At 41.2% G+C, this 25,743-nt stretch overlaps 1 protein-coding gene across 2 annotated transcripts in view; it reads left to right on the top strand.

Moving 5' to 3' along the window:
* The window catches only part of SNX24 (sorting nexin 24), a 172,695-nt gene that overhangs the window by 98,455 nt on the left and 48,497 nt on the right, over positions 1-25,743 (top strand). For both annotated transcript variants that reach the window (XM_070793257.1, XM_019964648.2), the window contains one exon: positions 14,845-14,949. In XM_070793257.1, coding sequence (XP_070649358.1) covers positions 14,845-14,949 — 105 coding nt within the window. The remainder of the gene's footprint in view (positions 1-14,844; positions 14,950-25,743) is intronic.

Here is a 25,743-nt window from a genome sequence, read left to right as displayed (position 1 = left end):
CCGCCAAGTAAGCTGAGTTTTTTTAGATAATAAAGCTAAGTCTTGCAGAAAGTTTGGAGGTGGGGGAAATAAACCATTGTTACTCACATATATTTCTACTGTGCTGCTATAATTACTGTTTTCCTTTCTTCCTTGTCTTGCAGTTTTTTTAATTTTATTTTATTTTTATTTGGAGGATAATTATTTACTTTATTGTGTTGGCTTCTGCCATTCATCAGCATGAATCACCCATAGGTATACATATGTCCCCTCCCTCTGGAACCTCCCTCCCACCTCATCCCCCTCCCACCCCTCTAGCTTGTTACAGAGCACCAGCTTTGGGTTCTCTGTGTCACACAGCAAATTCCCACTAGCTATCTACTTTACATACAGCTATGAATGTGTTTAAATGCTATATTCTCGAATTATCTCACCTCTCCCACCCCCACTGTCTCCAAAAGTCTGTTCTGTATGTCTGCATCTCCGTTGCTGCTCTGTAAATAGGGTCATCAGTACCATCTTTGTAGATTCCATATGTATGCATTAATATAGGATATTTGTCTTTCTCTAACTTCACTTTGTGTAATAGGCTCTAGGTTCATCCATCTCATTAGAACCAACTCAAACACATTCCTTTATATAGCTGAGTAATATTCCATTGTGTATACATACCACAACTTCTTTATGCATTCATCTGTCAGTGGACATCTGGGTTGCTTACAAGTCCTAGCTATTGTACATAGTGCTGCAGTGAACTCTGAGGTACACGTGTCTTTTTCAGTTATGGCTTCCTCAGGGTATATGCCTAGTATTGGGATTGCTGGGTCATATTGTAGTTTTATTCCTAGTTTTTTAAGGAATCTCCTTACTGTTCCCAATTTCTTGCATTTTCTAATGGAACAAATGCTACTGTGTTGCAGGATTCCCTCATGGTGATAATATGCTATAAAAACTTAAGTGTAGAATTTCTGGTGGCAGAATGTTTCTGAACCTGCCTTTACCTTGGAGCAAGTTGAGTGCCTCCATTTCCCTAATTTTAATATGGGAACAATGAAAGTGCTAACTGCATAGGATTGTTTTACAGACTAAATGAAATCGTGTGCATCACATGGTCAACTTCTGATGATTGATATTCCTCGTTACATATAGTTTTTTTTTCCTCCCATATCCAAGACGATTTCAAGCTAGAGTACAAAAGGAGCATTCTCTGTCAAAGAGTATGACTATTTTTACAGCTTTGGCTATGTATTGCCAAATTATTTTTTTACAAAATGATTTTAGCTGGTTTATAATGCAACCAGCAAGCATGAACTTACCTCATCAGCTTTGAATATTAGCCCCCCTACCATGGTATTTGTTTACTTAGCAAGCAATATGTGTTGCCTTGTTGCTGTTTTAATTGGTATTTCTTAACGTTTATGATTGTAGTCCCTCTTTTTGGAATTCCGTTTATGTGCTTACCCATTTATCCGCTAGGGCCTCCCTTGTTTTTGCTTGTTACTTTGCATAGCCTATTAATAAAATATTAGTCACTTGATGAAACTACTTTTCACTATGGACTTTTTTATTTTGGCTATAATGTCTTAAATTATAAAAGTTTAACATTTTTATGATCTCAAATATATGTCTATTTTCGCTCTTTCAGATTTTATGTAAGATTGGTTTTTCTTCCAGCACTCTGGAAGAATTCGATTTCACTTTCTTTTAATTTTTCTTGATTGGTTAATTTTTTAAACTATGAATTTTGGATGACTTGAATCCAAACAAATGTTTATTAAATTGCAGATTCCTGGGCACCACCAGGCATGCTGAATTGAATCTCTGTGATGGAGCCCAGAAATCTGCATTAAACCAGCATCCCAGATGACCTTCATGCTCAATGAAGCTTGAGAATTCCTATTGTGTGGTTCCGTTTTTAAAGGCATCTCTTAGACATAACCCTCCCTATATTACCCCCATCACACAGACTGAAGCCACAAGGTTTGAAACCTTGAAAGTCTTTCCTACCTTTCTCTTCTCTTTCATTTCCAGAGTGTCAACAAGCCTATTGATTCATTCTTCCAAACTAATATAATATGTGCCATTTAATTTTTCATTTTCTGCTCTTATCGTCTCAATTCAGTGTCTTGTTACTTCATGTCTTTCTTAACTGTTTCAGATCCTTTTCCTTTTATTCATCCTCTGGTACAGATAATCTTCCTAAAGCACTGTTTTCATCTTCATTTTTTAGCTCAAAAACATTGAAATGTGCCTGTATTATCTACCAACTCGATGAAACGCACATTGACTTTCAAAACCAGAAATCTTAAACTCTGCGTTAGTTTTCTGTTACTGTTGTACCAAATCATCACAAACTTAGTGGCTTAAGACATTTGTTATTTCACTTTGAATGTGTCAGTAGGGGTTTGTTTGTTCTGGGGGGCTCTAGAAGAGAATCCGTTTCCTTGCCTTTTCCAGCCTCTAGAGGCTGTCACTTTTCATGGCCTTCTTCTGTCTTCAAAGTCAGAAAGCACATCTTCTGTTTCCATTGTCACATTTCCTGTCATCACATCTCCTCTCTCTGACCTAGACACTTCTGCCTCCCCCTTGAGATTACATCTGGGCTACCTGGATGTGCTTGGTTGCCCAGTTGTGTCTGACTCTTTGCAACCCCGTGGATTGTAGCCCTCCAGGCTCCTCTGTCCATGGGATTGTCCAGGCAAGAATACTGGAGTGGGTAGCCATTCCCTTCTCCAGGGAATCTTCCTGACCCAGGGGTTGAACCTGCATCTCCTGCATTGGCAGGTAGATTCTTTACCTGCTGAGCCATCAGGGAAGCCCAGTCTTCCCATCTGTAAGTACTTGTTTTAATCACACCCGTAAGGTAATATATTTAGAGGTTCTAGGGATTAGGACATGGACATCTTTGGGAAGACCAGGATTCTATCTACCATATACCCCTTTACTGGCCAGCTGTATTGCTCACTGCTTCTCCTAAGAAAATGGTAGTGGCAGCCAAGCCAGTCTTCCCCATCAACGCAGTATATGAAGATCACTGCCTCTCTGACTTTGCCATACTGCTTTCCCTCTGTGTTCTCATCTGTTTAAATAAAACTGAAACATTTCAGGTTCTTCTTCAAGGTGAGTTTCTTTTATTCCTGAATCTCTCTGTCCTTGGAACTCCTTTCCCTTTTAGAATAGAGATTTCTACTTAAATTAAAAATGGCTATGAGATAATTTAAACTTTTTTGTTGTGTTAGTCACTCAGTCATATCTGATTCTTTCTGACCCCATGGACTACAACCTACCAGGATCCTCTGTCCATGGAATTTTCCAGGAAGGAATACTGGAATGAGTAGCCATTCCTTTCTCCAGGAGATCTCTCTGACCCAGAGATTGAACCCAGGTCTCCTGCAGTGCAAACAGATTCTTTACTATCTGAGCCACCAGGGACGTCCCAATTAAAATTTAGTTATCCCTAAGTTTTATCTAACTAAAAGATACATTTTTAAAAACTAAGAACTGTGTCCTTAACTAGACTATCCAGGTGATCATTTTATATTGCATAGAAATATCCAGTCAGTACTAGGAACTAAGATAGTGTTTGTAGCTGAATTATACTTCAAAAACAAACTCATAGAAAAGAAGTCAAATTTGTGGTTACCAGAGGTGGGGGTGGGTGCAAGGTCAGGGAGTGTGTTGGGGGAAATAGAATTGGATTAAGGTAGTCAAAAGAAACAAACTTCCAGTTATAAAATAAATAAGTACTAGGGATATAATGTACATTATGATAAATATAATCAATACTGCTTACATTATATATGAACATTGTTAAGAGATTAAATCCTAAAAGTTCCATCACAAGGAAAAATATTTTTTTATTTCTTTAATTTTATATCTATATTAGATGATAGATAGTCACTGAACTTATTGTGGCAACCATTTCATGATGTAGGTAAGTAAAATCATTGTACTGTACACCCTAAACTTACATAGTGCTATATGTCACTAAAATCTCAAAGAAAACTAGAAGGAACAAAATGAATGAATAAATAAAAATAGGAACCATGTCTTTTATATATTCCTCACTGTTAGTGTTGGGCACATATTAGGCATTAACTAAGTATTTGGCAAATGAGATATTTGGAGAACATTATGCATTTTTATGAATTACTGGAGAAATATTTGGTCAACAAGAACAGTTTTTATTGTGGGAGTTTAGTTTACGGTAAGTCTAACCACTTCCCTGGTGGCTCAGATGGTAAAGCGTCTGCCTACAATGTGAGAGACCCAGGTTCAGTCCCTGGGTCGGGAAGATCTGCTGGAGAAGGCAATGGCAACCCACTCCAGTGCTCTTGCCCAGAAAATCCCATGAACGGGGGAGCCTGGCAGGCTACAGTCCATGGAGTCACGAAGAGTCGGACACGACTGAGCAAGTTCCTTTCACTTTCGCTTAACCCCAAGGTTACACTTGCCTCTGTTCTATAGGTCTGCTAGTCCTGGGTGGGAAAGCACAACCACCACACTGAACCCAAAACAGACCCCCACCCTGTTCTTCTCTGGTCACTCTTAGCATGCATGTGCGTGCTCAGTTGCTCAGTCGTGTCCGACTCTTAGTGACCCCGTGGACTGTAGCTCTCCAGGCTCCTCTGTCCATGGGATTTCCCAGGCAAGAATACTGGAGTGGGTCGCCATGCCCTCCTCCAGGGGATCTTCCTGACCCAGGGATCGAATCCACATCTCCAGCATGGCAGGTGGATTCTTTACCACTGTGCCACCTGGGAAGGTACCCTCTTAGCATAATATCTTAAAACAAAAGTTGTAGGGTTCTCTCCTTACGGCTCAGACCCAGGCTGTGACAGGGTAAGACAAGAGCCTTCTCCACGCTCCCGCTAGCCCAGGCTCTGCCCCTCTGCAGCCAAGGTGTTTGCACTGTCAGTGTTGGGTCCTCGAAAGCAGCTCTGCCTTCCTTGGCCCAAATCCTCGGTGTGGAGAGTAAACATCCCCGCCTGGCAAACTGCTAGACACAGTTCGCGTGGCCTTCCCAGCTGTTTCCTGTCCATTCTCAACCAGCCTTTAATTCACAAATGCATGATACTGGATGCTTGGGGCTGGTGCACTGGGATGACCCGGAGGGATGGTATGGGGAGGGAGGAGGGAGGAGAGTTCAGGATGGGGAACACATGTATACCTGTGGCGGATTCATTTTGATATTTGGCAAAACCAATACAATAGTATAAAGTTTAAAAATAAAATAAAATTAAATTAAATTTTAAAAAATAAAAATAAATAAATAAAATAAAAGTGACAAATGACCTCAAGTTCTTTTAGGGGAAAAAAAAAAAAAAAAAAAGGGTTTCCAGGAAATCTGGTGCTGGTTCCTTCCTAAATGAACAAGTTCTTGTGCCTGCCTACTTTTGGCTTGTGTAGACTATTGCCTTCTCATATTTAATTTAACAAAGTCCATGATTCAGAAGGACCAAAAAAACTGCCATATGGGGTTAAACTGGGGGTGTAGCACCTTGTGAACTGTCCTTCAAGGGAACCCTGAGACGATAGGATGACAACATGGAGTAAAAGACTGAATGCCCACCCCCTACCCACCAAGAAATGTTCCCCACTTCTTTCTCTAACATTTTTTTCCTTTTCATCATTTTATTCCCATGCTTGGGGAAAGTATTTCTGTTCCTTTTGGTGGAAAATGGCTGCTATCACCAGTGTACATATGGCAGGTCTTTGTGGGGTAAGTTCTGTGTAAAGTCCTTTAACAGTATGAAAAGGGAAGGGAGTGGTCTTGCCAGGCAGAGGGGGATTGTGTTTGTGGCATCGTGGAATCTGGTTGCTATCTGTGGGGATCAGAAAGGCGGTTGGTCTGGACATAGCCTGGCCTGGACAGTTAATCATCGGATGGAGCTGCAGAAGAGTGTTTTTCTTGTAAGCAGCTGAGCCCTCCTGGAAACATATTGTCTTGGGTTTGTCTCTCCTCATCTCGAGCCATTCATTACTCACCTACAAATGCTGTCACTGAGCCCAGCAACTACGATGATCGGCTTCCTCAGTACTTCTGACATAAATAAAAAGGGAAAATCTTTTCAGTACTATATCCTCAAGATTTTTTTTTTTAAGAAGGAGAGAGAGAGACAGATAATGGAGTTGATTTTCTATTCTGAAACATAAGAAATGTTGTGGTTCAGTTGTGTTAAAGGAAATTTCTTCATGTTTAAAGTAAAACTTAAGAAGCTTATTACCACAGGATAATTAGCATTTTTTGGCTTTGTTCTTGTTTGAGAAATGCCTCAGATAGTGTAGTGATGAGGTATATGTTTATTCCCTTACAGATATTCATCAGTTATTCCTTTCATCCCACCCAGGACTGAATCAGTCTCATCAATAAATGAATATGTTATAATATTTCCCATTGAACATAATAGAACCCACTTTGACTCCATGCTTCCCTGCTATGTTCACTGCCTTGCTCTCCTCTCTCAGTATGATTCCTGGGAAGAGGAGTCTCTGCCTTCCTGCTTACTGGTGTTTCTGACTTTGTAGTGTCTGCACAGTCTTATCGTGTCTCTTCTAGAAACACTTTCTTAACTCAGCTTACCATTTCACTGCCTCCTCACTGCTTGTCTAGCCTCTTTTCTCTGCCCCTCAGAGTTGGGTGTCTCAGACCAAGGCCTTTGCATTAGTTTTCTACTGCAGCATATAGTGGCCACAAACTTAGCATCTTTAACAGATAATTTGTTACCTCAGAGTTCCCATGGATCAGGAGTCTGGGCACAAGCAGATTCTCTGCTTGTGGTCTCATGGGGCTGAAATCAGAGGCAGCCAAGGCTGTGGTCTCATCTGCAGCTCAGGGTCGTCTTTACTGTCCTATCCTCATATGAGTGGAAGTCAGTTCCTTGTGGTTGTAGGACTGAAGTCCCTTTTCTTGCTGACTGTTAGCCAGGGACTGTTCTCAGCTCCTCGAGGCCATCCTAAAATCCTAGCCATGTGTCCCTGTTATTTCTCACAGCTCACTTCTTCCAATCCAGGCCTCTGCTAGGACTGGGTCTCATGGAGTGGAACCCAGTCAGAGGAGTGACTGTCTTACCTCATTTACTGGTCCTCTCAAGATCCAAGGAAGGAATTTTACAGACATGTAAAAGGAGGCAAGGTCTTGGGAGCTTCTCAGGATTCTGCCCCTCACAGCCCTTTTCTATGTATCTAATTCCCAATGTCATGGCATCTAGCTCTGTACCTCTCAGTTCAGTTCAGTTCAGTCACTCAGTTGTGTCTGACTCTTTGCGACCCATGAACTGCAGCACGCCAGGCCTCCCTGTCTATCACCAACTCCTGGAGTTCACCCAGATTCACGTCCATCAAGAGGCTTTTTAGTTCCTCTTCACTTTCTGCCGTAAGGGTGGTGTCATCTGCATATCTGAGGTTATTGATATTTCTCCTGGCAATCTTGATTCCAGCTTGTGGTTCTTCCAGTCCAGCGTTTCTCATGATGTACTCTGCATATAAGTTAAATAAACAGGGTGACAATATACAGCCTTGACGTACTCCTTTTCCTATTTGGAACCAGTATCACTCAAATATTCTCCCTCACAGTTTACAGACCCATATCCAACTGCCTACGCATTATCTCTGCTTGGATACTGACTTGAAATCACAAAAATGGAACAATTGATTCCTTTGTGTTCAGTTCAGTCGCTCAGTTGTGTCCGACTCTTTGCGACCTCATGAACTGCAGCACGCCAGGCCTCCCTGTCCATCACCAACTCCTGGAGTTCACTGAGACTCACGTCCATTGAGTCAGTGATGCCATCCAGCCATCTCATCCTCTGTCGTCCCCTTCTCCTCCTGCCCCCAATCCCTCCCAGCATCAGAGTCTTTTCCAATGAGTCAACTCTCCGCATCAGGTGGCCAAAGTATTGGAGTTTCAGCTTCAACATCAGTCCTTCCAATGAACACCCAGGACTGATCTCCTTTGGGATGGACTGGTTGGATCTCCTTGCAGTCCAAGGGACTCTCAAGAGTCTTCTCCAACACCACAGTTCAAAAGCATCAATTCTTCGGTGCTCAGCTTTCTTCACAGTCCAACTCTCACATCCATACATGACCACTGGAAAAACCATAGCCTTGACTAGATGGACCTTTGTTGGCAGAGTAATGTCTCTGCTTTTTAATATGCTGTCCTTTGTGTTAGGAATATGTTTTCTTGGATATGATAGAAACTTGACCAAATTTCTTAAACAAGTAAGAGATTAATAATTCTCATATTGCAAGAAAACTAAAGGCAGGTAGTCCAAGTTGATGTAGCAATTCTACCATATCCATGTTTCAAGCTCCTTTTATCTTTCTGCTTTACTGTCTTCACCTTAGCACGTGACTTTCACCCTCTGGTTCCAACATAGCTGCTATCCCTCCAGCATTACTTCCATGTTTCTGGTAGGAAGAAAAGCCTTTTCTCTTTTTTTGAGGAAAAGAGACCTACTCAGTGGACTAACGCTACATTTCTGTTTTTATTTGTTTGTTTTATTGTCTTTTTTAGTTTTGATTATTTATTTTGGCTGTGCTGGGTCTTCACTGCTGTGTGGGCTTTCTGTAGTCGTGGCTCCCAGGCTCTGAGGCACAGGCTCCGTGGTTGTGGCACACAGGCTTAGTTGTCCCTGCAGCACATGGGTCACACCTGTGTCTCCTGTGTTAACACGTGGATTCTTCACCACTGAGCCAGCAGCACACCCCCTACACTACATTTCATTAACAGCTTCATCACATGGCAATCCTAATTACCAAGGAACCGGGAAAATTAGGATTTATAGTCACTAAGCGTTTGTGTTTTGTTTTGTTTTACAAGAAGGAGGAGGAAGTGAATATTGGATAGGCGGCCTACAGTACCAGCCATATCCTTACTCATGTGATGTGTGATTTTGCTGCAAGTGACTCTAGAACCAAAATAATGTTTACCGTAACACATACTCCTTTATTTTTCCCTTATGTAATGACTAGGGCTAATGTAACAGTTACATGAGCCTCAGGGACCCCGGCTTTTATGACTTTCCTCTTCTCAACACATCGCTTCTGTCTCATGGTAGGAGGTGACTGCTCTGGGTCTAGCCCTTACATGGGTGCCAGCAGGAAGAAGGAAAGGAAAGAAGGAATAGTCCTTCCCCGTAAGAACACTTCTTGGGCTTCCCTGGTGGCTCAGTAGTAAAGAATCCACCTGCCAATGCAAGAGACACAAGTTCGATCCCTGATCCAGGAAGATCCCACCTGCCACAGACCACCTAAGCCTGTGTGCCACAACAATTGAGCCTGTGCTCCAGAGCCTGGGAACTGCAACTACCGAAGCCTGTGCAATCTATAGCCTGTGCTCCATACAAGAGAAGCTGCTTCAGTGAGAAACCTGTGCATCACAACTAGAGAGAAGCCCCTGCTCACCGCAATAGAGAAAAGTCCAGGCAGCAGCAAGACCAGCTCAGCCAAAAATACATAAATAAATTCATTTTTAAAAGCTTTTTTTCTTTAAAAAAAAAAAAAAAAGAAAGAATACTTCCTGAAAGTTGCACAAACGTTACCTGCCTTTGTCCAGAATTCAGTCATTCAGCTACACGTAGCTTCTAGGGAGATTGGGAGATGTAGTCTTTATTCTGGGCAGTCATGTACTCAGCTGAAAATCAGGAGTTCTGTTCTGTAGAACTTCAGGGTTCTACAGAACAGTCGCTTTGGGGAGGCAAGTAGTGTTCTCTGCCACCTACTCTAAACCTGGCATTCTACCACCTTTTAGTAAACAGGATGCTGCCAGATAAGGTCAGAAACCCAAAAGACTCAGGGTCAGGGAGTCATTCTACCCACCTCCACTTTCCACGTCCTCTCCCAGCCTTCAGCTTCTCCCCACTCCACTGCCAGGACCATCGTCCCCATCACCGTCCTTGCCTGGACTTCCATAGGAACTGCTAACTGATCTGCCTGCTGTGATCCCACCCCCTACAGTCCATCTTGCTCATAGAATCTAGCATAATCTCTTTAAAGTAAAAATCATATCAAGTCATTCCCTTGTTTAAAACAGCGTGTTTCCCACGTGAAATGACAGTCCAGTTCCCACCGTCACCTCCAAGGCCCTACACTGTCTGATTCTGCTGCCTCTCGGCCTCAGCTTTTTGAACAACAGGCTTGGTCCTTGGTCCTCCCTTTCCGTTGCTCTGCTTCTGCTGGAACGTTCCGTCTCCAGTTCCCTTACCTGGTGGCTCCCTCCCAGCATGCTTCAAATGGCTCCTCAGACATTCTCACCTAACACAGGCCCTTCCCCAGTGCACACACCATCTGTTATTGTCTGCCTTCACCCTGCTTTATTAACTCATTTCTTGTTTTTTGTCTTTCCGGGAAGCCTCACAAAGGCCAGAGCGTCTCTAACACGGAGGAGGAGCTTGGTGTCTTCTGTTCCATGACCTTCTTCAGGCCTCTTTGTTTTCCCTGGTACTTCCTTTTATTTTTTATTTTTTTCTGATAGACCAAAGAATAATGTACTTTAACAGATCTTGAATTTGTCCGTCTTACCCATGCTGTCTCTTGCATGGAGTCAGCCTTCTTCCGGGCAGTTGCCTTGTCCAAGGGCTCTGACCTTCTGCTCTAACCTAGACAGATAGTTCTCAGGCCTGCTGTGCACAGCTGCCCTTGGACTTCCCCTTGCCATGCTGATGGCACAGAGTTAGGAGTCCTGATACCATTTTTCCTCTTCCTTGATTTAATTTCTCAGTTTTCTGGAATTGCATGTTGACTTCTGTGTAAAGAAGGAAGGGCAGGTAAACCTTCTCTCACACTTTATTGATGATATGCTAGTTATAGAAATCTATATCGAATTAGATCTTTGAAGCATTGTTCTAGCGTTCATTATTGCTGATGACAAGTCGGTTGCCATTGTGGCTCTGCTTCCTTTATTTGCCAACTAATGTTTTTCTCTCTGTCTTCTCTTTTTCCTTGATATTCTTAAATCTCAACAGATGAATGTCAGTAAATGTAGATTCTTTTTATACATTATGCTGGCAGTGGGTTCTTAATCTGGAGACATATATTAGGTCATAGAAAAACTTTTTTCTTTGAAACTGTCTTTTACTCTTCATTACTTTCCTATTAAATCCCCTGGATTAATCCTATATGTGTTTTATCTTTTCACCTACCTTTTCTCTCATTTTGTTTATTCTGCGCTTTGAGAGACTTCCATGATTTTATATTCTGCCTCTTTTAATTTATTAATTTCTGTCATGTTCTTTAAGTTCTGAAATCTTTTTTCTCTGATTATTTCCTTTTCATTGCAACTAACTGTTCGTGTTTAATAGGAGCATTATCTTCTCAAATCTCTCTGCAGATACTAAATAGAATTTTTAAAGATCTCTTCTATTATTTGATTTATGTTCCTTTTGGGATTAGTTGCTCCATTTGTTTTTTCTTATCCTTTCTCCTTTGTAGTGCTTGCTCTCCTATGAAAGCAATCCTTGATTGTCCATCCAGTTAGATGAATTATTCTAGGTATTTGTCACTGCTTCCTCCACTTAGAATGCATAAGTCTGGTCCCTCTGTAGGGTGTTTGTCAACTGAAGGGCTTCATTATAGGGAATGAGGGGAGAGAGGCAGATTCTAGGCTGGGAACTTCATGAAAACCAGAGTGACCAGAATGGCAAACACCCTTCTTCAACCCAAACATTTCATGAAATTTCCTTAGGAATGCTGACCCTCTTTTTTTTTTTTTTTTTAATTTATTTCTCATTGGAGGATAATTGCTTTACAATGTTATGTTGGTTTCTGCTGTACAAGAGTGTGAATCAGCCATAAGTATACATATGTTCCCTCCCTCTTGAACCTCCCACCCACCCCCACCCCACCCCACCCCTCTAGGTCATTGCAGAGCACCAGGTTGAGCTCCTTCTGTTATACAGCAAATTCCTACCGGCTATCTATTTTGCTGCTGCTGCTAAGTCACTTCATCCGTGTCCGACTCTGTGCGACCCCATGGACTGCAGCCTACCAGGCTTCTCTGTCCATGGGATTCTCCAGGCAAGAGCACTGGAGTGGGTCGCCATTTCCTTCTCCAGTACATGAAGGTGGAAAGTCAAAGTGAAGTCGCTCAGTCGTGTCCGATTCTTAGTGACCCTGTGGACTTCAGCCCACCAGGCTCCTCCGTCCATGGGATTTTCCAGGCAACAGTACTGGAGTGGGGTGCCATTGCCTTCTCCCGGCTATTTTACATACATATATATGTTTCAGTGCTACTCTCTCAATTCATCCTACCCTCTCCTTCTCCCACTGTGTCCACAAGTATGTTCTCTATGACACCGTTTTTTATAGAATAGGGGTGTGCATGCTTAGGGATAACACTGGACTGCTATTTATCTCTGTGGTCTTTGGCACAGACTAAAACATAGTCTGTCCCGCTTCTTGTTCCCTCCTCCTCTTAACGCCAGTCCTGAGCACACAGCCTCTCAGGCTTCTGAGAAGACTGACATCCAGACCCTTTGCAGTCTACTTCTTGAGGAGGTCTGGGTTGGGGCTTCCTCTGCTCCAGCCTTTTCTTTAGCATCATGCTCCTGCTTTCTATCTTTTACAAAGCTGTTAATCTCTTGCTTGGTGATTGCTCCTTCCTCCTTGCCCTGTTCTCTGTGTTATTGTGAGTCCTATTTCCATTGGCATTCTTTTTTTAGTGTCTACCAGGATTAAATTCAGGTCTATGAAACAGAAAGTCCACATGCCAGTAACTTTAAAATAGGAGGGTGGGGGGACTTTTTGTTTTTGTCTTAAAAAACAAGTCAGGTTGTTGTGGCAGCTCTAGGAGGTGCTCAGGTACTGACTATTTTTTCTGCTCAGTCATCTGGACACCTGTCTTCCATCTTCAGAACTCTCACTTCATGGTGGCAGATGGTCATGGCAGCTCCAGCCATCACAGTCACCTTCTAGGGAGGAAGAGCTAAAGGGGAAATAAGACAGCTGCTGCAAGTCAGCTGAGTGTGCTGCACTTAGTATTTATGGAAAACTTTTCTTTATGACTTCTGATTACCTTTGGCCCCCACTCTTTGCAGGGGGATGTGGGAAATTAAAGCTGAATTTAGCTGAATACAGTATTATTTCCAATAACTTAGGAGTTTGATGAGCAAGAGAAGAAGGATAGATTTGGGTTTGCAGCTAGCACTTTTACCCTGTTAGCAGCACTTCAGGTGTGAATGAAGGAAGCAAACACAGGCTCAGCCTAACACTTTGAACTAGAAGCACTGATCTTTTAATTGCACAAGATTCCTTCTTTCAGCCTAGACTGGTTAGTGGTGAATATATGCTTATGAACGAGAAAAAATTTTTATTACAGTTTTAGATCCTGGGGTTTAGCTGCTGTATGTATTAATATTTTCTTAGAGGTCATTATGCCATTTCTTCTCATGTAAAGGGGCAGTTTAGTCGGGTTTCCAAGTTTTAAAATTAGAGCATTAAAATATTTCCACTTTAGAGGCAGTGTGTTAGTTTTTTATGCATTGCTGCTGTAAGAAGTTAGCATAAACTTAGTAACTTAAAACAACACAAGTTTATTATCTTATGCCTCTCAAGGTTAGAAATCCAAATTGAGTTTCATTGAGTTAAAATTAAGATATGAATGGATTGTAGGAGGTAATTGATTCCTTTCCCTTTTCAGCTTCCAGAGGTCACCTGGGCTCATGACCTTTACTTTGTCACCTAAACCAGTCATGTATCATCTTCCATTCTCTGATTCTGGTCCTCCTGCTTCCCTCTTATCAGGAGCCTTACGATTACATTGAGCCCACCTGTATAATCTAGGATAATCTCTCCATGGTAATATCACGTAATCAGATATACACAGTAGTAGCTGGCCCTATAAGATAATATTCACAGGTTTAGGATGTGGTGGAGAAGGCAATGGCACCCCACTCCAGCACTCTTGCCTGGAAAATCCCATGGACAGAGGAGCCTGGTGGGCCGCAGTCCATGGAGTCACTAAGAGTCGGAGACGACTGAGCAACTTCACTTTCACTTTTCACTTTCATGCATTGGAGAAGGAAATGGCAACCCACTCCAGTGTTCTTGCCTGGAGAATCCTAGGGACGGGGGAGCCTGGTGGGCTGCTGTCTATGGGCTCGCACAGCGTCAGACACGACTGAAGCGACTTAGCAGCAGTAGCAGCAGCAGCAGGATGTGGTAGTAGGAACCTGCAACAGGCAGCTCTAACTCAACTTCCAAAAGAATTTTCCTTTATTTATATAGTCCCTTAAAACTGCTGCCCAGAAAGGCCAGAGAACCCTTTAGCTGAGAACCATCACTCAGTTTTTGTGAGCAAAATTTAGACCTAATGCTTAGGAATATTGGAAGGATCAGTCTTTTTTTTTTTTTTTTTTTAAAGTTCTTTTTATTATAGAACTTTAAAGAAACCCTCCATATGATGTGGTCTAGTTCATATGGCATTCCAGGAATGATGATTATCAGCAGTTGCATTTTGTTTTGCCTTTTTCTGTGAAAAATATGTAGAAAGACCTTTCATCAGAAATGTACTTCTTCCAACCATAATGTTATTGTATTCATTGATTTTGGAAACTATAAACTTCTATGCTTTCTTCATAATTCACTTATTGAACTCTTAATTTTTCAGAAAAAAAAAATTCCAATCTCTTATACCAGATGATGTATAACAATAAAAACAACTACTAAAACAGAGAACTCATGTTCTGAAACATGAATATTTAGGACAGCTAAAGAAAGAATTGTCGATGAAATTTCAGTGTATATATATTTTACTCTTTCTTTTTATTGGAGATCACTGTGGTTCACTTTCTTTTATTGGCTTTTCCCGCAAATAATGTCTTTATAATCAAAAGACATTTTCTGTTTTCATTTCTGTCTTTATAGCTTAAGAAATGCATTAAAACTCCAGAAATTCCTTCTAAACATGTTCGGAACTGGGTCCCAAAAGTCTTAGAACAACGACGACAAGGTTTGGAAACATATTTACAGGTAAGATGTGTTTCGAGCCTCAATTAATATAATGTCACTTAAAAGAATCATATATCTCAATGTTTTTTCTCAGAACGTATGGGTAAGATGCAGACCGTATCAAGAAGTAAAACATTCTGAATGAAAGGAAAGTTTAAAATTATAAATATGTTGTTGGTTGGTTCTTTTATCTTTGATTAGGTTCCATTTTAAAATGGTTATGTGAAAGTGAAAATTTAGTATAAAAGTAAAAACCACTTTACAAGATGTCTATTTTTCTGTTCAACCCTACAAATTGCTTTTTTGTTTTTAATTTTCCTCTTCAAGATTTGTCTCTTCCTCATAGCCTAAGATGGTAAAGCATCTGCCTGCAATGCAGGAGAGCCGGGTTCAATCCCTGGGTCAGGAAGATTCCCTGGAGAAGGAAATGGCAACCCACTCCAGTACTCTTGCCTGGGAAATCCCATGGACAGAGGAGCCTGGTAGGCTACAGTCCATGGGGTTGCAAAGAGTCAGACACAACTGAGCGACTTCATTATTAGGGCTTCCCTGGTGGCGTAGTGTCCCTAGCCTTTAGATGTTGAGTGTTCGAGAGAAAATGAGAGAAACTGCATTTTCAGTGGGCCTGGCTGGTACACGTCTGGAATCAAATTGAGAATAAGTATGTAAAAATTGCCTCTGACGAAGTACTAACTTCTTCAAAAAGTAGAATGTGTGTCTTTAAAACAATCCATAGGACTCTCTTTCCTGCAGCTATGAGGAGCAAACAGATCTACCTAAGTCAGATAAGACAAAGCAGTCTCTCTGCCGAGTGACAGAAAAAAACAAAAGGAAAGAGTGAGGCAATGTCAACTTCTCTGAGTTTTAAAAAGTGCTAGTGGCCTCAGGTGAATAGTCAGTGTAGCCATTATTAATCCAAGGAGTGCCATGTGGAGTAGGCGCTGAGAGGAGGGCGGGGGGCTGGGGCGCCTATGTTCATCAGGACGTGAGTCCACTTGAGGGGTTGACGCATGAGGCTGACTGACCAGGAGTGAGGGGTTGGTGTAGGGGAATCTTGGCTCTCAAAAACAAAGAGCTGGGCATCACCTCAGAGTTCTAAATTTACCATGATGATCTAACCAGGACATGTTTCTTCAAAGAAGTTGGTGTTTGTCCACAGCTGTCTTTGTAACCCCCTTCAGCGTTAACCCTCGGTGGATTCTGTTTGGGCAGGCAGCTATGGGCTGCAGGAAGCTTACACCTGGTGTCCTCTACAGAGCTTTTCTGGTTGGTCGTGCTTGAATGACTAGTAGCTAGAAGCTCAAGAGAGGCTGTTGACACGGGCTTGTACTTAGTGATCAGTTCACAGGCCTCTCCCCCAGTAGAAAAATTGTCAAGGAGCCGTCCCTGGCCTCCCACAGTTTGCTTGGTCTTTACAGTGTTCACAGGGGAAAGTTGGTGTGTGGAAACCCCCAGAACCCAGAGGACGGCTGTCTTCACTGCTTTTGTTCTTCTGCTTGGGGATGTGGTAGATGGATCCTTCACTGCCTCTCCCAGCAGTGGGAGATTAAGGGAAGTAGAGACTGCAAATGACAGGGAAGTGTGTGGCATGCGCCCTGAGACTCTGTATATAGAGCCATAAGACTTCCAGAGCCTCGGGCTGCAACTGCAAAACCAAACCCAAAAACCCCAAAACGAGACTTTAGATGTTGTATGCAAAGGTAAAAATGCATGTTCTCTATAATTATATGGGCTTGGTAAACAACACATTTTAATTTGTAAGCCAGATTTTCCACAGATATTGTATATCTTCAAGCTTCAGTTCTGAAGAAAGCTTTGCTCTTTCCTCCCATTGTATTTGACACATGACTCCCATTACTGCTCAGTGTAAACATTTTAAGATGTTTGTACTTTGGATATAAATATGCAGATAAAATCATCTGGCATAGAGAGGAGTTTACAGTGACACTCAAATTGAGCTGAGAATTTTCTATTCTCAGAAACAGAGCTTGAAAGATGTGGTTGAATGACTGAGAGGGCTTGTTTGCTCTTGTGCGTTTAATATTCAGTTTGTTGTCAGTTAAGTCCTGAAGGAGTTCAAGGATGCTTTCTTTTCTCCCCCTTTTCTCTGATTTTATCTGTGTGCTGTGGGAGCCAAATGGAAGTTACAGAGATGAGTGTGGATGAAAGGTGAGTGCAGATGCTTGATCAGTTCCCAGGGAAATGAAAACCCTGGCTTAGGGGTCACTTCTTAATATCTTTTGGTGTTTAAGTCTCTTCAGAAGTAAGACAGTTCCCACTATTCCTTCTACTCACCTGTGTAACTCCAGTTTGAATCCCACTCACCCTCTGTTGGAGAAGGAAATGGCAACCCACTCCAGTACTCTTGCCTGGAAAATCCCATGGACAGAGGAGTGTGGTAGGCTACAGTTCACGGGGTTGCAAAGAGTTGGACACAACTGAGCAACTTCACTTCACCCTCTGTACCAGGCTGAACCCCTGAGTGTAAGTGCCACTAGCACTTCTTGGCAGGCACCACTCTGCAGAGAATCCGTCTCAGCTTGAGGTACATAGGATGGCACTGTTCAGGCCCATACGCTTGAGAAAGTATCAATACCCCAAGCCATAGCATCTTAAGCTCACAGAGATCTTAGATCTCATCCAATCCAGCTTGTCTCCTGCCCTTGAGTTAAGTTCATGAGCATCCCTCTGGTCTCAGTTTACCACCCATAAAACAGACAGATTAACTCTTGGAAGGGCCAGAGAAAACCCTTCCTTTTGTCCCCAAAGCAACTAATATGCTCTAGACCGTGGATGGGTTCAACACTACTACTACTACTAAGTCACTTCAGTCATGTCCGACTCTCTGCGACCCCATAGACGGCAGCCCACCAGGCTCCCCCGTCCCTGGGATTCTCCAGGCAAGAACACTGGAGTGGGCTGCCATTTCCTTCTCCAATGCATGAAAGTGAAAAGTGAAAGTGAAGTCTCTCAGTCATATCCAACTCTTAGCAACCCCATGGACTGCAGCTTACCAGGCTCCTCCTTCCATGGGATTTTCCAGGCAAGAGGACTGGAGTGGGATGCCATTCCACACATTTCCTGAATTGGCCCACACTACTCTTTTATTTTAGAGATGGAGAACCAGAATTCCAGTGGGGTTAAGCAACTTGCTCACTTCCTGGAGTATATTAGTTAAAGAGATAGGATTGGAATTTTAATTTCTTAACTCCCAGGTTAGACTCTTTTTTTTTATGTATTGTAGGTTTTCTAAGTCAGGAGAAATTTTCAACCTTAATGTATAGTTTGTGTTAAGGATATGATAATAAAAGTAAAGGAAAATAGCTTATAAACCATCACAATTTAACTAGCTGTCTGTCCCCATCTTCTTTGATTGATAGATTTTTTTTTATATCTTTGACTTCAATATTTAGAATCCTTTAAAAACTGTGAGCAATGTATCTATTTTCTGTGTCAAGTCATCTGGATAGAAACAGAAATCTTAAGAATAAATTAATTTGGGTTTCCCAAATTTATTTGACCATCAAACATGGTTTATGTAATATTTTATCTCTCAGTTTGAGAGGATTTTCCACCTTTCCTAAGACCCCACTGAAACAAAGGTATAAAAGCTTCAAAAGAAATAAACCACAGCAGTTAGGTGGTAGATGGGCAGGGAAAAGAGGGGATCATCAATGGGAAAAAAAACTACATTTGACAGTTTTCTAGAAGATGGAATGTTCTGGTAGCATGCGATGGGTGCTACAAAGTGAAAAGCAAAGCTCAGCCGTGAGAGCCTGTGTGGATGTGGGAGGCAGCCTACTCACAGCTGTGGTGGAGATAGTCTTCTGGACTTGGAGTTGGCAGGTGAGGCAGAGGCTGAGGTGAGCGGTGAGACTGAACACAGACGGATGCCCAGACTCCTTATTCTGTCCAGAATACATCCTCATATTTATGACCAGGTCCAAAATTTGTAAAGACTATTTTCTTGAAAATAAAACAACGCAACAAAATACTAAACAGAATGTCTGAGGAAAGCTAAAGCTTCTAAGGTGGATATCAGGGCCCCCAAGTTGACAACCCCCTCCCCCTCCTCTTACCTCAAGGAGAAGCCCATCAAACTGCACGCTCCACCCACACGCTCCCCTCAGAAGGAAGCGCTCCTGCTGACTTGAGGAAGTCCCCTCAAGCTGCTTTCTGCAGTGAGGTCTGATCACCAGGGATCTCCAAGCATTGAAGAAAAAGGCCAAGATGAACGAAAGCACTAACTCTTCAGGAAAGAGATAATTCAGAACACAACATATATCATAAATCTCAAGAGCTTCCCAAAGGTATTACACTCAAAAAATGACTTTAGGGTACTGTGTGAAAGGACCAGAGAACACACGAGCGTTTTTAGCATTAGTTGTTTTATCCAGCTGATTAAAACTGTTTTATCCAATTGATGGGGAGCTGCCCTTCCTAGTTGGGAAACCGTTCCACAGAGTACAGCGAGAAAAGCTCCAACAGAGACAAAGAGACACAGTGGTCAGTTCAAGTCTGATGTCCTCTTTCCTTCTGGAGGTCCAGGGAGAAGGAAGAGGAGAAAATACAGAAGTGGGGGAGAAGATAATCAAACGAGAAACACTTAACAATTTCACTTTTACTCAGACAAGGTTCTCCAAGCGCAGAGCACAATGAGTGAAGAAACCCTCTAATGCCTAGACAAAATCTGGCAACATTTCAGTACTTCATCAAAGATGAAGACCCTTGATTTTTCTTCCAGAAAGAGAAAACAGTGGTTAGCAAGGCTGAGGTTTAGTTGTATCTTCACTTATTTATTTAAGGCTGATTTAACGGGCAAGTCTCTTATCATTCTTTATTAGCAACTTTAAATTGGAAGCTCTCATGATTTTCAGACAAGGAATTTCACCAGAACTTTGCATGAACAGCACACTTGTGCTGTTTATTGCAATAATGTGAAATTTATCTTTCTGAGAAAGGGGTCCATGTCTTATGTCACTTATTCAGGAACAGCAGTTGTTTATGTTTTCATCTTTATCACATAGAGTGAAAAGTTATTAAAGTTTTGGGAGCTGACCAGAAATAGCTCATAGCAGCTCATGACAAAGGATAACCGAAGCTAATATTTTAATCTCTTAGAATAAAGTTCATTTGAAGAAAATAGTGCCACAGCTGGGTCAGGCTGGGTAGATGCAGAGTGGTATCATTAGAAGACCCTGTTTAGCTGATGAGGCTGCCCCTCACTCATTCTTTAAATTATACTATGCTGTATAATGTTCAATTTGGTCAGAAGTCTGAATTAAAGAGTACTGTATTTTTTACTTTTCCAGTAGTGCCTGAGGTATCTGTTAAAATTGACCATGTGCACTTGCAAATTTCTAATCCCTTGAGTGCAGTGAACTATGTATAATCAGATGACATTTTTAAAGCGAATCTCCTGTATCTTAACTTGACTGCTTGATCTGTAAGAAAAAAGGTATGTTAAAATTCCCCACCTATGTTTTCATGATTACTGATAATAGTTGGGCTGAGTACAAGCATCCTTTTTTTGTTGTTGTTTGCTTATATTCAAATAGTATATTTAATTTTTATCCATGTTTTTTATTAGTTCCCTTTTTGCTGAATTTTTCTTTCCTTGCTTGCTTTTGGACGGGTGGCAAATTTCTTCCTCCTTTTTCTCTTTCCGTTTTACCCCCTTACTATGTATGTATCCTTTCAGTGATTCCCTATTATCTTTAGCTGCCTCCTGAAATTTACAAAGACCTTATAATGTTTTAAATCTTATCACCGTGAATGTAGGATTCTGGGTTGACAATTCTTGCTTTTTTCAGCACTTGGAAAATATTTCAAAACTTCATTTTGCTCCCGTGGTTTCTGATTTAAATATCCACTGTCATACTAATTGTTTTTCCTGTATATGTAAGATGTTGCTATAAACTGGCTGTTTTCATTGTCTTTGTGCCTACTCTAGCATGGTGAAGGCAAGATGTTTTATTTATTTTGTTTATTGAGACAATTATTGTTCAAATACTGTCTAATCACTTAAACATCTCAGGGCACAGAATGGATACTCTTATGTGCTGTGCTGCGCTTAGTCGCTGAGTTGTGTCTGACTCTTTGTGACCCCAGGGACTGTAGCCCACCAGGCTTCTCTGTCCATGGGGATTCTCCAGGCAGAAATACTGGAGTGGGTTGCCATGCCTTACTCCAGGGGATCTTCCCGACCCAGGAAGCAAACCAAGGTCTCCTGCATGGCAGGTGAATTCTTTACCAGCTGAGCTACCAGGGGAGCCCTGGGTACTCTATATAAATATTAAAGAGAGGAAGAAATATAGAAAACTTTGATGCTTGAAAAATAAAAATCAAATGGCATTTTTTCAAGATTTTTTCTTTGTCTTTGGTTTTCAGAAGCTTAACTATTATGTGTGTTGGTTTGTGTTTAAGTTTTTCCTGTTTGGAATCCTACCAACTTGTTGAATCTATCGGTTTATCTCTTTTGCCACACATGGAAGTTTTTAGCCATTATTTCTTTGGGTACTTTTTCAACCCCTTTCTCTTACTCCTCTCTTTCCAGGACTCCAATAATGGGAATGTTCTATTTTTTATTATAGTTGCACAAGGCCCTAAGACCTTTATTTATTTTTACTGTTTCTTTCCTTTGGTCAGATTAGATACTTTGTTTTGTTTCTATCTTCCCCTTCACTGATTCTTTTCTCTTTTCCTTCCATTGGGCCATTGAACCCTATACTGAGCCCTTTATGTTATTGTATTTTTAGGCTCCAAAATCCCCATTTGCCATTTGATTTTTCTTTGTAGCTTTTACTTTTTGCTGATACTTTATATGTATATGTCTGCGTGTGTATGTATTTCCCCCCCCTTTTTTTAGCCATGTTGCACAGCTTGCAGGATCTCAATTCCCTGACCAGGAATCGAATTGGGGCCACAGCAGTGAAAGCACCAAATCCTAACCATTAGACCACCAGGGAACTGAGACTTTTTATTTCTTTGTTGAATTTTTCTATTTCTTCCTTTTCCTTCAAAGATGTTCATAATTACTCATGGAAACATTTTTATCATGGCTGCCTTAAAAAATCATTGTCAGATAATTTTAACATATCTCTGTTATCTGAGTGTTGGCATGTATTGATTGACTTTTTCATCCTGTTTGAGATCTTCCAGGTTTTTGATATAATGAATGATTCTGGTTGAATTCTAGACATTTTTGTGTGATGGTATGAGACTCTGAACCTTATTTAAATCTTGGTGGTTTTAGCTTGCTTTCTCTGATACTAGTCAGTCAAGGCAGAGGACTCCACCTTCCTTCTACCAAGTGAGGATGAAAGACCAGATTCCTCACCTAGCATCACTGACAACTGGGTTGGCCTGGGTGCTCCTCATCACTACTGAGAGGATGGGAGTTCCAGCTCCCCACATGGTCTCCACAAACCCTGTGGGTGGGGGCACATTTCTGGCTGTGAGCATGAAAGTCCTGGCTGCTTTCTTGGCCTTCTCTGACACCACCCCAGCACGGAGTGCTTCATTATCAGCCTTACGAGGATGGAGGTCTAGGCTTCCCATGAGGACGTGACTGGCATGAGTGGCAGCTGGCCACAGTTTCCTTCTGTGGTGTGTTGGCTACAGTAGAACAATTTAAAGTTGGAGAGGTTTCTGTCTTGCTAGGTTGTCTTTTGTATGGTTTTGCTAGAGGAATCGGGATTTTACTGGGACCTTATTTGTCTGCATATGTTGGTATTTCCTGGTTGCTAGTTTTTTCTTCTCCAAGTCAAGATAGGTGAGGCAAAATGAAAACCCAAGAAAGATAAAGCTCAGCACTGTGTCATTTCTTGGGTCCTAAAAAGTCTCTTTTCTTCTTTCAACCTGTCATAATCTTCTTGTCTGCTCTATGTACAGGGCCCAGTGATTTTACTTGTACTTAGCAGGATCAATGGGAAAAAGTATATCTGCTCCATCTCATTGGAAGTCGAAGCCATACATTGATTTTTGAACTTAATATTATGGGTTTTTTGTTTCCATGAATTCTGTTTTCACTTTTTTCCTAATCTGCCTGGGTTTTACATTTTTTTAATAGTCCTTGTATTTTTGCTTCCATTTTCAAACCTCTTTTATATTTTATCTCTTAGACACATTAACTCATTTCCTCAGGAAAAAATGGTCACCACCACGTATCATCTGAATTCAGTGGACCATGTTTAGTTTTTTTCTAATTATATTTTATAAATAATTTACAGAAATCCATTAGAACTTTTATCAGAATTTCAACATGGCAAATCCAAAGTCAGTCCACATTTCCCTGTTTTTCAAAAGTTCAGCGTCCTTTGAACAGTAAACCTAACTGTTCATCAGCTTCTATGTATGAACATGAAACATAAACCATCTTATAGATACTGACTCCAGATTTTTATATTCATCTCTAATAGGTTCCAGTGTATCATTGTTTCTGATTCTTTTCTTTGGAGATGCATTGTTCAAACCCAAAACCACAATGGTTAGTAGTTTTCTTGAGGAGACAGTGGCTAATACCTTTGCCACATAATTACAAAATATTTTCATATTTAAATTTACAAATACCAACTAGAATGACTGAATCAATGAAATTTTTTTAATGTTTCTGTATTATCTGTTTCCTTTAGTAATCTTTGTATATCCTATAGTATTGTCAACTAAGACTTCATAGTTGAAGTTTTCTGTGGGTCTTTTTTGCCACTAGAAGGCACTAATTTAAGTTACCAACCTATGAAGGGGCCAGTTTGTGGGTTTAAATTCTCAGAGGATGTTTCTTCTCCTCTCCTTTGCTTCCAAGACTACTCTTCACAGTTCTTTATTCTCCCCTCCCCTGGGGAGAAAACAGCTTTACTTGGAGCTCATCTTTTAGATTCCCTACACCCTCTTGCCCTGAGCAAACCTCAGGCTTTATCTTCATTTCCTTTGTCCATACACTCCCCAACCAGATGCTCAAAGTTACAGAGTTCACAGTATGTCCATAGGACAAGGGGTATGTGATTTTAGGATCTTATTGATTCCTTTCCAAGATAATCTGAGCCATAGGAAGTTTTAAATGCCAAATCACTTTTCACAGTTAGCCAGGCTCTATTTTGGAGACTACTTAATTTCCTATAACACATTCTTCAAACATACATGGAGAGGTTTGGGAAACGAGTTTAATTATTTTCCTGGCTATAAGAGTTTATTTGACAGTGTTTGCTTCCCAAATCAAAATGGATTTTATATTTCATTCATTCAGGGGTGAGAATGTGTTTAGGCAGCAACCTCTGGTAGGGTCCATCGTGGTAGAAAGTGAACGGTCATACAGATTTCAACTCAACCTAACTGGAACATACCCTTCTTAAAATTCAGCAGTTATACTTATATACATGTGGTATAGAAGAGACTTTCAACATTCCTACAAGATAATCCCCAGAGAGGTTGCATCATGACCTAATCCTGGTCGGCTACAGTCCATAGGGTCACAAAGAGTTGGACACGACTGAGCGACTTCACTTCTCACTTTCACTTTTTTATACTTATATACATGTGGTGTAGAAGAGACTTTTAACATTCCTACAACATAATCCCCAAAGAGGTTGCATCATGACCTAAACATGTTTTTGTTTTTAATTTTTTATGTAGCCTGTATATAGGCTTAATGTTACAGAGTTCACAGAATAATAGGGTCTCTCAGCATGCCTTTGACCCTTTTTAACCACCAGTGCTTGGACAGTAAAGAATCTGCCTGTAATGCAAGAGACTCAAGTTTGATCCCTGGGTTGGGAAGATTCCCTGGAGAGGGAAATGTCAACCTGCTCCAGTATTCTTGCCTGGAAAATCCCATGGACGGGGAGCCTGGCAAGCTACAGTCCATGGAGTTGCAAAGAGTCGGACATGAATGAGTAACTGACAGTCAGTCTGTCTGTGACCCTTTTTAACCACCCTCAGTGCTTCAGAGGACATTTTCTTATAAATTAGGTTGCCTTCCAATTTCTACTGGGCCTGTATTCCAGCCCTTTATCTTTCTCTTCCATGAGCTTCTTTACTTTTCTCAAGATAGGATTCTCTGGTAACGTGGTCCCCTTCCCTAATGTGCACCAAGAAAGGTATTTTCTTTTGAATAAAGTTCGGTTAACATCTGCTCTGCTGCCTCATCACCTGTTGCTAGGTGCCAGGGCTTGACAAGGTCTTTTACCCCAGAATCAGGTGGTCATAAGGTGACAGGCCAGCATGTCTGGTGTCACCATGGTGTCTTCTCTGAAGTTCTCTCTTTTATTTGATGAGCAGTACTTACTGTACTAGTTGCCCTTAAACATCTTATGAACTACATTTTCTTACTTCCAGACTACAGTGTATTTGTGGACTTAATTTTCACGACTATAGACCACTGACAAATTTGACATTTTACTGTTAAATTACTAAAAATATCTGTTTCATGACCAAGAGCTAGTACTAGCAATTAGTATTCTTTGGTGGGGGGAGCTTTTATCCAAGTCTTGTTTGGACCCCCCTAAAGGTTTTTGGTTTTTGTCAGTCATTCCATGAGACTTGCACAGTAGGCATAACTGAGTGGAGAACAATAGACTAAATGATACTGAACTGAGATTCAGTTTTTAATGTTTTCAGTGTCCACTTACCAGGTCCGCAGCTTTCTCTTGCTTATGTCAGCAAACTTGCAGACCACTACGTATCACACTGCTGGGATTGTGAGCAGTCAGTACTGCAGGCGTTAAGCTTGGAACAAGTTTCTAATTAAGATGTTAGAATTATAGTACTCTCTAAGCTAATTTTATTTTTTAAAGGAGTTTTCTCATTATTATTCATGTA

Source organism: Bos indicus, chromosome 7, assembly GCF_029378745.1.
Source record: "Bos indicus isolate NIAB-ARS_2022 breed Sahiwal x Tharparkar chromosome 7, NIAB-ARS_B.indTharparkar_mat_pri_1.0, whole genome shotgun sequence".
NCBI classification, from domain to species: domain Eukaryota; kingdom Metazoa; phylum Chordata; class Mammalia; order Artiodactyla; family Bovidae; genus Bos; species Bos indicus.
The sequence above is the reverse complement of the archived record's forward strand: the minus strand, read 5'-3'. Positions and strand labels throughout refer to the sequence as shown.